We start from the raw sequence: 12,254 nt of genomic DNA, 5'->3' as shown, positions 1-12,254 counted from the left end.
GATCCGGCAGGTGCTGTGTGGTCTGAGAGGAAGGGGCGGGAGTGATCTGGCAGGTGCTGTGTGGTCTCAAGGCCCGGGCATCCATGAGAGGTTGTGTCTGGGCCCGTGCAGAGCCAGCCCCCATCCCAGGGAGAAGCCATGGCAGAGTTGATGCCCTGGAGCCCGGCCGCAGCAGAGCAGTGTCTGCACGGGCTCCTGCCCTCAGGGTTCTAGTTTGGTCCCTGCAGAATGCTCTGCAGGGTTGGGCCGCGCTCGCAGCGGCAGTGGGTTGCCAGCCTGTTGCTAATCCAGCTGCTGAAACTCCCATGAGTCACAAGTTTCCAAAATAAAGGTGTGTCTGTCTGGTCCTTCCCTGGGAACTTGTCTCACCTTTCGCTGTCTCTGAAACTGCCAACCTGGGGGCTGGTCCCCTTCCCACTGCCTCTCTGCCTGTTCCCGGGCCCCCCGGCACCCTGCGTGGTGGGCCTCTGTCCCACTTGAGATCTTTAAGGCACATCTTGACAGGCCTCCCCTGAGCCCACAGCATAAAGGTGTCCCTTCCCACTGTCCCGTCACTCTGCCCTTTGCTTTCATAGAAGCGTCACAGCTCGTGGTTCCTTGGTGAGCCCACTAGCGATAGCCGCCCGCCACGTGAGCTGGGGAGCTCCCTGAGGACAGGTGCGGCTCCGTCCCCAGGGTGGGCGCGGTGACACCCACTTAGATAGTGTTGGGTGGGTGGGTGGGTGGGCAGATGGACGATGGATGAACATTACCTTTTTTTTTTCCCAGGTGGCTTCTGGCACAGCAGCTTAATTGACCGAAATCTCATTGATTATTTTGTCCCCTTCCTCCCCCTGGAATATAAACACCTGAAAATGTGCATCAGATCGGAAATGCAGTCCCGAGGCTATGAAGTTGATGAGGACATTGTAACCAGAGTGGCTGAGGAGATGACATTCTTCCCCAAAGAGGAGAGAATTTTCTCTGACAAAGGCTGCAAAACTGTGTTCACCAAGTTGGATTATTATTACGATGACTGAAGCCGGAGGCCTTGCTTCGAGCTGGAGGAGGAGGAACGCCACACGACACCTGCGTCGTTCCCGCACCTCCCCTCCCTTCCCAATCGGTCGGTCCCGGCAGGAGTGAGATGGAGTCTTCCTGTTCGACGGAGGGACTTCCCTGGGCCTTGTCTTCATCCGGGAGCCTGCAGGCCACACGGCTTGCAGACGGCAGGCGCGGGACAGCCCCGGGCCTTCGGAGGATGCAGCCAGCTTCCGGCCTGCCACCAGGCCTCATGATTTTTTAAAAATCATGTTTTAATTTGAAGTGTTTCTGTTTCAAGGAAGGACAAATAATTTTACTGAAAATGTGATGACTTTATTTAAAATGATTTTTAACATTATGAGAAAGTTTTCAGACTCTTAAGTTGTTGGTTTTGTGTGTTTTAAGTTCCTGTGATAACATATACCATGATGTCTTCAGTGCAAGACAGCCCAAGCCTGAGGCCTTGGCATGTGTTCTGTAGGACAGCCTCGCTGGGCCCGAGGCTGGAGCAGTGACCAGAACTGTCAGAGGATGACCATCGCGAGGGGCAGTGAAGGGGTAGACAAAAGGACAGGTACGTAAGAGGACACGCTGAGACACCCGGCAGATAACCCTAAATGGGCTCCATCTCAGTAACACTGAACTGTGGGAGCGATCTTAGTAACATTGTAAACGTTTGTTAGAAACAGTTTCTTTCAAGAAAAGTATTTCCAGCTTGTCACTTGCCAGTCATTCAGCTTGCCATATTTTTTAAACACCTTGCTCATTTATCATTAATTTTTGTTAGGTTTAACCAGAACTCCCAAAACCTAGGAAAGCTTAGCTGCCCTCAAGGATGCTGAGAACACTCGTTTGACTTAAAAATGCAAATAGCTACCATTTTACAATACAATTGTGTGTGATTTGTGAATACATTTTTAAAGGAGAAAAAGCCGCTCCGCTGTGGGCCTCGTGCCAGCTCAGAGGTGAGGCCGAGCAGGTGCAGCCCAGGGTGGAAGGAAGTGCAGTCTAATGCAGGGACCCTGCGGATCCCAGGCTGGCCCTGGCTCCTCGCTCAGCCGCACGGGGTGTCGCACTCTGAGTTCCTGCCAGCCAGCCGTGGAGTCTAGAGACATGATCCCAGCTGAGCTGCCAGGCCGGCGCAGGGAGCGCTGTAGGGGACTAAACATACCTGGTTCACGCAACACCTGCCAAAAGGCGGGGCTCCTGGGGGGTGAGGCCTAAACAGCACTGCAGGGACAGTTTGCAGCAGGCACAGAAGATGGGGTGGCAGCTTGGCAGCTGGGCTGACGCAGGACCCCTCTGCCTCACGGCTTCCCAGCCTGGAGAGGGGCTCTTCAAGGCTGCCTCTGAGTGTTGGGATGTTCTTGATGTTTAGCCGAAGCTGGCCCATTGTCACGTCCCCAGGAGTCACAGATTAGGGCTAATCATTTGAAGATGGCATCCCCAGCACCTGGGAGTCCCTAATTAGGGGACAGAGGGGTCCCCTGATTAACGTGGCAAGTTCAGCCTTTTTCGATGAGGCAGTATGGGGTGGAGTAGGAACTGCCTTAGGCTGGGACCAGACCAACAGTCAGTCTCCTGGGACCCGAGCACCCCCAAGTAGGAAATGAGGGGAGCCGGTGGGATGACAGTGGAGAGGGTGTGAACTTCTAGAAAGTCAGCTGGCTCATCCTCAGTCCTGGGAAGAGGGTTGGTGTTAAAATTCTCTGGCAGAGAAGAGAGGCCAGGCTACGTGTGACTCAGCTGAGATCTGGTTAACATAGCTAGCACCTCATTATTGACCAGTTCCGGGCGGGAAGACCTGGCAGTTGGATTCCCTGGTCTGAGCTTGGCCTTGCTCAGGTTCAGAGTATCAGCAACGAGTCCTCTCCCAGGGCCTCATTTCCTTCCTACCTCAATTTGAGGGGAATGTATTTGTTACAAGTCCAGTTCTTTTTTTTTTTTCTCCTTTTTCTCCCAAAGCCTCCTGGTACATAGTTGTGTATTTTTAGTTGTGGGTCCTTCTAGTTGTGGCATGTGGGACGCCACCTCAGCATGGCTTGATGAGCGGTGCAATGTCTGCGCCCAGGATTCGAACCAGCAAAACCCTGGGCCCCAGAAGCAGAGTGCACGAACTTAACCACTTGGCCACGGGCCGGCCCCTGAAGTCCAGTGCTTTCTGATGACATTTTCATCCATGAAAATATGGAGTATAACCCATCATCTAATCCAGTTTAACTTCATATCTGTTAGGGATTACTTTCAAGATAAATATTGATTCTGTAGGATGTGAAGACTGCCACCCAGCGTGACCACGGTATGGTGAGCCTAGTGACAACTGAGTTGTTGAAGAGCCTTTATTCCAAGCTCACACTTCTCAGTTACCAAATAAACCAGAAAAAAAATTTGCACGTGACATCTCACATGATAAAATTTAGGCTTTATTATTTTATATTCAGTAGGTCCACATAAGCTTTCGTCTACATCTTCCATGGGGTGGGGGAGGCTGGGCCGTGGTCAACCGTGGCCATTTCAAGTTTCAAATTAGTACCGAGGTCCAAAGGTAGCCAACACGTTGAGTTTATTGCATTGTAAACAGAATCCTGTCTCCTGATCAGCCACCCAAAACGTTATAAAAGAAATATAACTTAGCTCCAACTTGAGGATATGTACTAAAAATCTGAAGCCTCACTGTGGCATTTTTAAAAGACTAAGTGTGCTCCTCTTATAAGGCACTCCCACATCGTAAAAACATTTACCACATCTCATACAGTCATGCGTCACTTAATGACGGGGACGTGTTCTGAGCAATTTCGTCGTTGTGCAAACATCGTAGGGTAACTTACATAAACCTAGATGGTATAGCCTACTACATACCTAGGCTGTATGGTACGAATCTTAGGGGACCACCATCACATATGCGGTCAGCCATCGACGGTGATGTCATTCAGCGGTGCACAACCGTACAAAAAGGCTGCCCGTCGTTCTCATTACACGTCTGCAGTCTGCACTGCGACTACGGGATAGACACAGAACCATTCACCCTGGCTGGAATCTAACTCTGATTTCCCAATGACCAGGGGAGACCAGGCTGGCACTGCCATGTAGGGTGTCATTATCAGATGACATCCAGGACCAGCCACAACTTCAGACTGACCTCGCTGGATGTACAGTTGTGACCATATCTTACCACGCATTTAACTATAAAAATTCAGACCATTTGTTTTAAGAATACCTGATAAAGGAATAGGAATTATTCCATTCTGTGTCCCTCTCATATTTTAAAATAAACAACAGCCTGTATTTTCTATTCTTTAAGATTCAGAAGTAAAAACATTATAAAAAATACACATATCCTTGAAAGCGCCAGCATTTCTAGCGTGCGACACTTCCACCTCCTTGGCAATGCAGAACTGCAAGCTGACCCCTCAGCATGGGCAGTGTCGTCCGCGGAGAATGGCCACGTGCCGTGGATTTCACGCGGTCTGGGGAGTAAAGTGGGAGGCGGACTCGCCTACAAACTGTAGCAGACAAACATTTCACCATGGGCACCAAGGACTCAAACGCAAAGCCAACGGTCCCATTCTGACTCCACTCTAGTGATGTCGCGGGTGGGGGCAATCTAGTGGTGACGGAAGTTCAGGAGCAGAAGTGGATCAAGGAAGGCTGGATCGACACCAAGCGAGAGACGGGCAAAGGAATTCCACGACTAGGGCTGTCATCAGCGGCCAGAGCGACGGACAGACAGACAGCTGCTGTGTGCGCTGGTCTCCTGCGAGGCCTCGGATGAGCTCCCCACCCACGCAGACGGCTGACCGGTCAGAGCGCTCGCTGTGCAGGCCCACGTCCCCACTGGACGCTGCGCCTGACGGTACCGATTTTAACTGAAAATACTTCAACTCAGGGAACGCTGTGTAAAGAAAGAGAGCAGATGACTGCTTCCAGCAGGTGAAAACCTGATGCCCCACAGACTGCAGCAGGGCCCTCGGACTCCTGCGATTATAACCGCAGCTCCTGAGGGTCCCCAGGGGTCAGAAACAGTCCCAGTCTCACCGCACGGCGGTGTCCAAGGCCATTCCCTCGAGGTCAGTAAGCGTGGGGGGGATGTTCGACGTTCACCTTAACCACAGTTAACAGTTGGATTGCTGTCACCTTGCAAAATGACAAGTACACTCAATAAATTAGCCTCTCTCCAAAAATCAACTCTTAGAAACTTCTAGATCCCAAAAGTCCACAGGTGCAAATGTGCAAACCCCAAAGGGGGCGTCATAGTGCTTCCGAAAGGCGAGGCCACTAGCCTGCTGAGCTTGCAGCGGTCTCCTACCCTGCACCGTTAGGAGCTTCATGAAAATCCAGCCGTGACTGCACTGTCTTGCAGCCCTTGTCTGAGTAGATTTTCTCGTCTTTGGGGAAAAACGTCATTTCCTCTGCCACCATGGTGACAATGTCTTCATCTATGGCAGAACCGCGGGCCCTCATCTCTGCCCTCACGCACATCTTCACGTGTCTGTACTCCAGGGGCAGGAAGGGGATAAAGTAATCGATGAGGTTTCTGTCGATCAGGCTGCTGTGCCACAGGCCACCTGCGAAACAAGACACAGCAGGGTTTCCTGCCCGTCAATGTCACTGCTCCCACAGGGCCCGTTTTGATCCCGACCCACAGTACATTCTTTCTGTCTTTACCCCACGAGATTCTTTGGTCCAGCGTGCCACAAGCTGAATGTAAGCATCGGCTGGCCAGCCCTGCCAACTAACTGGCTTCTAGGATGGAATGCCCTAGAAAAAGTCCCTACTTCAGCAAAGCCACAGAGGCAAGCGGGTTCTGTGGCTTGGTGAAAGGCTTCAAGAAAGGAGACTCTGCTGGCAGGGTTAAGGGGCTCCTCAGCCTGGGAGACTCACTGTGCTTATTATTGAAGACTCCCACGGACAGCACATGCTCCACGTCCTTCAGCTCAATGTCCTCCCTCTTTCTTCCCGCTCGCCAAAAGTCAAGGGCTGTCTTCGTGATGAGGTCCCCACCTGCGTTGCTGAGTTGGCCAAAGAAACAAAGATTAAAATCACACCTGAAGACTTCTGTGTCTAATCAGGCAACATTCCTGCTCTCAGGTTTATTCTTACCCAAGGAATATTTACGAAGTGCTACTAGACAGAGAAAAAGCAGTGTCCGCCCTCAAGAAGCTTAAAATCGGCTTTTTCAGAACTTGCTGCCTAACGCTGTGACTTTTTATAACCTTTAGAGACAACAAGTGCAGGTAACGAGATTGCCTGTTATCAGCAATTATTTCTCTGATTTGTTTTCTCCTGCCCACACTCTGTGCCATGCCGATCTGGCAACGCAAAAGGAAAAGTCAGCAAGTCCCTTTGCCAGGCTGGCACTTTGTCCCCAGGAAACCAAACGCTGGTGGTCACCAGGCCCTCACTCTAGCACTGGGAGAAGGAAGGGCTTGTGTGTCCCCGAGAAACCGCCTCCCGCTGACCTGAGAAAGATGAAGATGGCCTTCCGATAAGACACGCCATCCACCTGCTCATAGTAGTCCAGGAATGGCTTGATGGCGTCGATGACCCCGGGGTGCAATTTATCCATCTCGTCAAATATGAACAGGGAGCTCGCACACGCACTCACGTTACCCCGAATCCACTTCTGTAACTGGTCCTAGACCAAGCAGAAAAGAAGACATAGGATGCAGAGGCTCACAGGATGTGCCAAGGGAGCAGCAGCTACACCGTGGCTGGCGCTCTGAGAGACGAAACATCAGAGCACTCCGGGGTTTAACGAGAACTCGCAGAAACCGCGTCCTAACCTCCGCTTGCCGGCTAGCAGCTTTTCCAGCACTTTACAAAACAGGACACAGGCAGAGACAGGCGCTGAAATGCCAAGAAGCTTTCTCCTAACTCAAGGGATGTGCTAAATGTGACTTTTTAAAGGTGTAAGAGGTAAAAGATACGTGAATATTTATCATTTCATTGTTAACCAACCCATAATTTTCGTGTCACTGTGGGTGGAAATCTCAAGTTAATTTAACCAGACATGAAGAATGAGAAACTAGAGTATGACTGGCACAGTGCCCGACACCAGTGCCTTTTACTGGTGCCATGAGCAAAGGGGCTGACCTCGGTGACATTTTATGAAAAGCGCTGTTTCTATGCTTTCTTGAAACAAATAAACAGAGACCCAGGCAACAAGCCCTAAACCCCCAAATGTGAAAGGCTCCGGCAGCTCCATGACCTGCTCCAGAGGCACCCCCAACCTATCTGACTATATTTCTAGAGATTTATGAAACAATTTGGAAAACAAGGAAATCCTTCTTTCTTTTTGGCCATCTTCCCCATCTTACAGTTTGTGCGGCAAAGACCCACTTTCACTTCCTTGTTCAGTTAAGTTTCTATTTCTTATTTCAGTCCCCGCCTAACAGTAAGAATATCATCCTTACAAGGACAACCATCATTTAAATAAGACCCTACTAGACAACTGGATATAAATTAAACGTGAGAAGAATATCTCAAAAGGAGAAACGGTCTTAAGACTCAGTTCTCTGAGGCTTTCATTTGAAGAAAGCGAGCCATGCCCAGGATTTGAAGGATGGGAGGAAGAAAGGGAATACAAGCTACCGAGGAAAAAACCCCACTAGTCCATGTTGCTAAATGCAGAGGCAAAGCCGAAGCACAGGTGGGAGCTTTACTGAAGGCATGTCGGAGCAAATCATTTATGACGCTCCACTCAGCCAAGGGCTGTGATGGGGATGCTGAACACGCTTACTCACTGCAGAACGCCGCTACCCTGCCAACTGGGAGTTAGGAGATTTGGGTTCAAGTTTCTGATTTGCCACAAGGTCACAGACTGTCAGGGGCAAGTCACCTCACCGCTCTTGGCTCCATCTTTTAATGGAAATAACATCACCTAGCCCTCTGTATTATGTTGGAATCAAGGGAGAAAAAAGTTGTAGGTGAGCTGTGTAAATAGCAAAGGATTGGGGGGGATGGGGGAGGGGTGGTTAGTGCCTTAACCCAGCAGGGCCTGAGGCTAGCGCAGTGCAAGGAAAAGCAGCAGAAGCCAGAATTAGGGAGCAGGTTGCCCAGACCAGTAGACCCGTCGGAGTGGCCCGTGGATGGGATAACGGGATTCCCTTGCCTGGTACAGTTTTATCTGCTGCTCGTGAGGGAAGTGCAGAGTCGACACAAACAGGTGGACAAATTTACTCTTCAGGCCTTTCGAGTGAAGATTTTCAGCCACAATCTGGCTGACAAAATTCTTTCCCGTGCCAGCCCAGCCGTGTAAGGAAAGAGTCAGCGGTTTCTTGGGATTTTTGTTGTTCTTGAAGCCAGTCAGAGCCTTGAGAATCACCTCTGTGGCCAGATGTTGCCCAAACAGCTTCTCCTCCAAATCTAGCTTGAGGGCTGCAGGAGCCAGCCCGAGAACAGAGAGAAAAATACACATTACACACGCACCAGAAAAGCAGCACCTTCCCCAGCTGGCCAAAGGGAGAGGCACAGATTAGCAAGTGGTCCCGCGGGGTCTCGGCCAAACCCCGGGTTGCAGAGGCACAGGATGCCAATTCCAAGGAGACGCACTAGGTGGATGTGCTCCTTAACACTCGTGTCTGACAAGGAAGCTAAACGTGTTCGTTCATCCAGGCATCAGCCCCCTCTGGGATGGGGAGAGGGAGCTGCATGCTACGTGCCCAGTCACCCCTGCTGGCTCGTAAGACAACCAAAAGCCAAATGTGGGCTTTGTGGGCAGACGCTGCACATCTGAACACTACTTAATAGGGGTGGCGGGGCGCGGAAGGGCCGGCCACGCTGCTTTCAGTTTCTTCTTAACTCTAATCCCAAGGAATCCGAACGTTTAGGAAGGAAGCGGGTCAGAACCCCACGATCTGGAGAGTCTGTCTCAGAAGGCACGGGTTCCAGGGCTGGAGTCCGGACCGAGGCCCCACCCGTCCTCCCTCCCGCCCGACCCGCGTACCCGACGCGTTGAGCCGCTGCTCCTCGCGGCAGCACTCGGCGAAGCGGCAGTACAGGTCCGTGTAGGACAGGTAGCCGGTGAGCGCCGAAGCCGCCCCGATGACGAGGCCCACGCTGACGGGATCGAACGCCGCCGCCACGTGGGCCGCCAGCAGCAGCCGCAACACGGCCGCAGCCACCAGCCGCCGCGCCCGCCGCATCCCCCTCTCCCACCCCGCCACCGCGGCTACGCTGGGCGCCGGCATCAGACGGACTTCCGGTTCGTGCGTCACTTCCGCCCCGCAGGCCCGCCGACTGCTTGGGGCGGCCATGTTGGTAAGGGGCGTGTCTCTGTGCCGCCATCTTTGTGAGTGGCACGAAAGGCCTTCCAGGGACCGTTAGCTTCAGTTGAACGCCACGTCTAGCTTTTACGGTTTTGTTTTCTTAAGAGCCTCTCAGAGGCCCTGCGCCTTGCTTTGTGGTCGTTCCTCTCACTTCCCCCGGGGCTATAATGAGCGTTTCTCATGTCTACCCACCTGCCTGCCTTCCTGAAACTTGCTGAGCCCTCTGCGCGCCCAGCCCAGGCTGAGCCCTGGGGATACACCTAGGCAGACGTGTCCTGGAGTGCAAAGTAGAGCCCAGGACTCCTTTCTTTCACGCAGTGCGCTCCAAGGCAGGGCCCTTACTGGGGGCTGGGAGGACAGCAGTGAAGGAGAGGAGGCGGCCCCTGCCCTCACCAGCTCCCAGGCCGTGGGGAGAGCAGACAGCGGCAAAGGCCGCTACTGAGCGGTCGGAGGAGTGCAGGGGCCGTGGAGCAGGGAAGGCTTTTGTCTACACTGAAGATTAAAGGAGTTAGCCAAGCAAAAAGTGACGAGTAGAGTGTTCTATGCAGAGAACGGAATATGCAGAAGGTACAGTTTAGGGAACTGAAAGTGATGCAGGCTCGGTGAGCCGAGGAGTCGAAAGAAAGATTTCTCGGACTCTCAAGGTCAGGTAGTAGTGCCCCTTTATTCAGAGAATAGCATGGGGACAGGACCCATGGGCAGTGAAGAGCAGGACCCATAGGCAGTGAAGAGCTGCAGGCGTGGGGACAGGACCCACGGGCAGTGAAGGGCTGCAATGAGTCGAGGGGAGGGCTAAATTTACAAGGCATGGGTTTGTGAGTTATTTCTTTACAAGACAAAAGAAAGATCATGAAAAAAATCGTTAAACTGGGGTCAGTGCAGGTGGGGTCTGGTTATTGGGTGGTCCTATAACTGGAAAGGAATCAAGTTGAATCAGGTCAGGACGACCTGTGCTTCCCGGAGGATGATACAGATCAGTGTGTAGGGCAGGACGCCTTAGGCTTCTCTCCCTGGGACAGCCTTGATCCTCATGAAAAGTATTTCACATACTAGGTGCAGGCTGGTGAGAATGAGATTGCAGAGCTAGGCCGAGACTGCAAGGGGAAGGCTTGCAAGCTCTGTAAGGAGTTTAGCCTCTGTTCTGGTGGGTAACAGGGAGCCACAGAAGGTTTTACACGGGGAGCGACATGGTCAGATCAGAGATCACGCTGGCTGCTAGGTTCAGTGAGGAGGCAGTTACAGTGGTTCAGGTAACCTTGGCTCAGCCTTTGCAGAAACTGGCTTCATCCATCAGCCAATCTATCAACAAATATTTAATGAACACTGGCTGTGGCGGATCCAGTGTTATATGCTGGGGATACAGCAGGAAAAAGGACAGACAGAGCCCATGCCTTCACAGAGCTCTGGGAGGCAGATGGGCAAGCAGACAGGTTAAGTCCAGCGTGGTCAGTGCTGTGAAGTGGGACGCACAGAGGAGGCACCTCACCCAACCTACAGGACGGGAGGCTCTCCTCCTCCATATCTCAGTTTTGACCTGAAGAAGGAGTAAATATGACCCAAGAGGACTGGGGCAAGCAAAGAGAGGAATGGCGAAAGTGGTCAGGCCGAACGCTCCAGGCGGGGTGAGTTTGTTCAATGGACTGGGGGTGAGCCGGGCACACCGGGAGCCCCATGTGGCTCGGTGGCTGGAGTGTGACGACAGGGGCGACTGAGTGGCAGATGGGGCCAAACCATCAGGGCCTTTGGAGCCATGCTAGAGAGAGGGCTATCCTGGGGCCAGAAGGGGGCCCTAGGACGGCTCGGCAGGGGTTGTTCAGACCACTCTGGCCCTGTCCTGAGGTTGGAGGGGCCAAGACTGTGGTAGGGAGACTGGGTCCAAGGCTGGAGCAGTGTTCGAGGAGAGAGAAGGCGGTGGCCTGAGCTGGAGCAGAGGCGGTGGGAGGGAGGGAAAGGAATTTGAGAGTTATTCTGGAATGAAAATGAGAGGAGGGGTGGACTGGGGTTGGGGAGGCGGAAGCACTATGGAGAAGGAGCAGGCAGAGGGCAGGGGATGGTGGAGACTCCTGTGCACTTCCACTGCTCAGATCCCAATCCCCTTGTTCCTTGCAAAATATACCGTGTGTATGCAGTGTTATCATCAGAGTCAGAAATGCCGGTTACTGAGCCTTGTGAGTCCAGATCGAAACACCGCTGAGTCCTTCCAGCACTGCACACAGTCCTTCAAGATCACGAACATTTCCTTGCAAACACCAGTGGCCTAAACAGCCTCTCCTGACTTGTGAGCTCCACAGGGTTGTGGAGAGGGTCAAAAGAGGCGACAGTCCCGGGAAATGGTCTTCCTGTCCTTCCCACTGTCTGTAGTGCTGGGGGCTCTGCATGCGTCAGCTCACTGGTGCCCCAATAACTTCAAAAAGAAGGGACTGTCGGGGCCAGCCCGGTGGCGTAGTGGTTCGCTTCGCACGCTCCCTTCAGCAGCCCGGGGTTCGCCAGTTCAAATCCCTGGCATGGACCTATGCACCACTCATCGAGCCATGCTGTGTTGGCGTCCCACATACAAAGTAGGGGAAGGTGGACACAGATGTTAGCTCAGCAACAATCTTCCTCAAGCAAAAAGAGGAAGATTGGCAACAGATGTTAGCTCAGGGCCAATCTTCCTTGCCGAAAAAAAAAGAGAGAGAAGGGACTGTTGTGATCTTCATTTTACAGATGGGGAAACAGTTCCAGAGAGGTAATGTCACATTGTCCAGAGCCACTTAGCAGAAAGAAAGAGAATGAACCAGGTTCTGTGACTTTTATGATCCCAACCTCCTGTTCTCTGTTCCCATCCCCTCATGCTGCAGAGGCCCTGGGGGCTGCAGAGCCGCTCTCTCGCTTCTTATGACTGCCCCCCAAGGAACGTCCTGGGCTTGGCCACCTGCATGCCAAGCAGCCTCTGTCCTCAGAGCCAGCAGGAGAACTGGTTAG

The 12,254-nt window shown here is 52.5% G+C and overlaps 2 protein-coding genes across 3 annotated transcripts in view; one reads left to right on the top strand and one right to left on the bottom strand.

Annotated features, from left to right (window-relative positions):
- The window catches only part of TOR1A (torsin family 1 member A), an 8,959-nt gene extending 7,562 nt beyond the window's left edge, over positions 1–1,397 (top strand). Inside the window, exon 5 of one of the 2 annotated variants that reach the window (XM_046655584.1) lies at positions 866–1,397. In XM_046655584.1, coding sequence (XP_046511540.1) covers positions 866–912 — 47 coding nt within the window. In that variant the 3' untranslated portion in view covers positions 913–1,397. Of the gene's footprint in view, positions 1–768 lie in introns of both variants that reach the window. The other variant, XM_046655581.1, reaches the window with a different exon arrangement.
- A 1,753-nt stretch (positions 1,398–3,150) lies between these two features.
- Positions 3,151–9,179, bottom strand: TOR1B (torsin family 1 member B). The gene is made up of 5 exons (XM_046641593.1): positions 8,969–9,179; positions 8,135–8,400; positions 6,483–6,658; positions 5,905–6,032; positions 3,151–5,588 (listed from the first exon to the last, which is right to left on the bottom strand). The coding sequence occupies exons 1-5, from the start codon at positions 9,165–9,167 to the stop codon at positions 5,326–5,328; spliced, it is 1,032 nt and encodes a 343-aa protein (XP_046497549.1). The 5' UTR covers positions 9,168–9,179; the 3' UTR covers positions 3,151–5,325.
- Positions 9,180–12,254: the final 3,075 nt, after the last annotated feature.

This window comes from Equus quagga, chromosome 1 (assembly GCF_021613505.1).
Source record: "Equus quagga isolate Etosha38 chromosome 1, UCLA_HA_Equagga_1.0, whole genome shotgun sequence".
Classification (NCBI taxonomy): domain Eukaryota; kingdom Metazoa; phylum Chordata; class Mammalia; order Perissodactyla; family Equidae; genus Equus; species Equus quagga.
The sequence above is the reverse complement of the archived record's forward strand: the minus strand, read 5'-3'. Positions and strand labels throughout refer to the sequence as shown.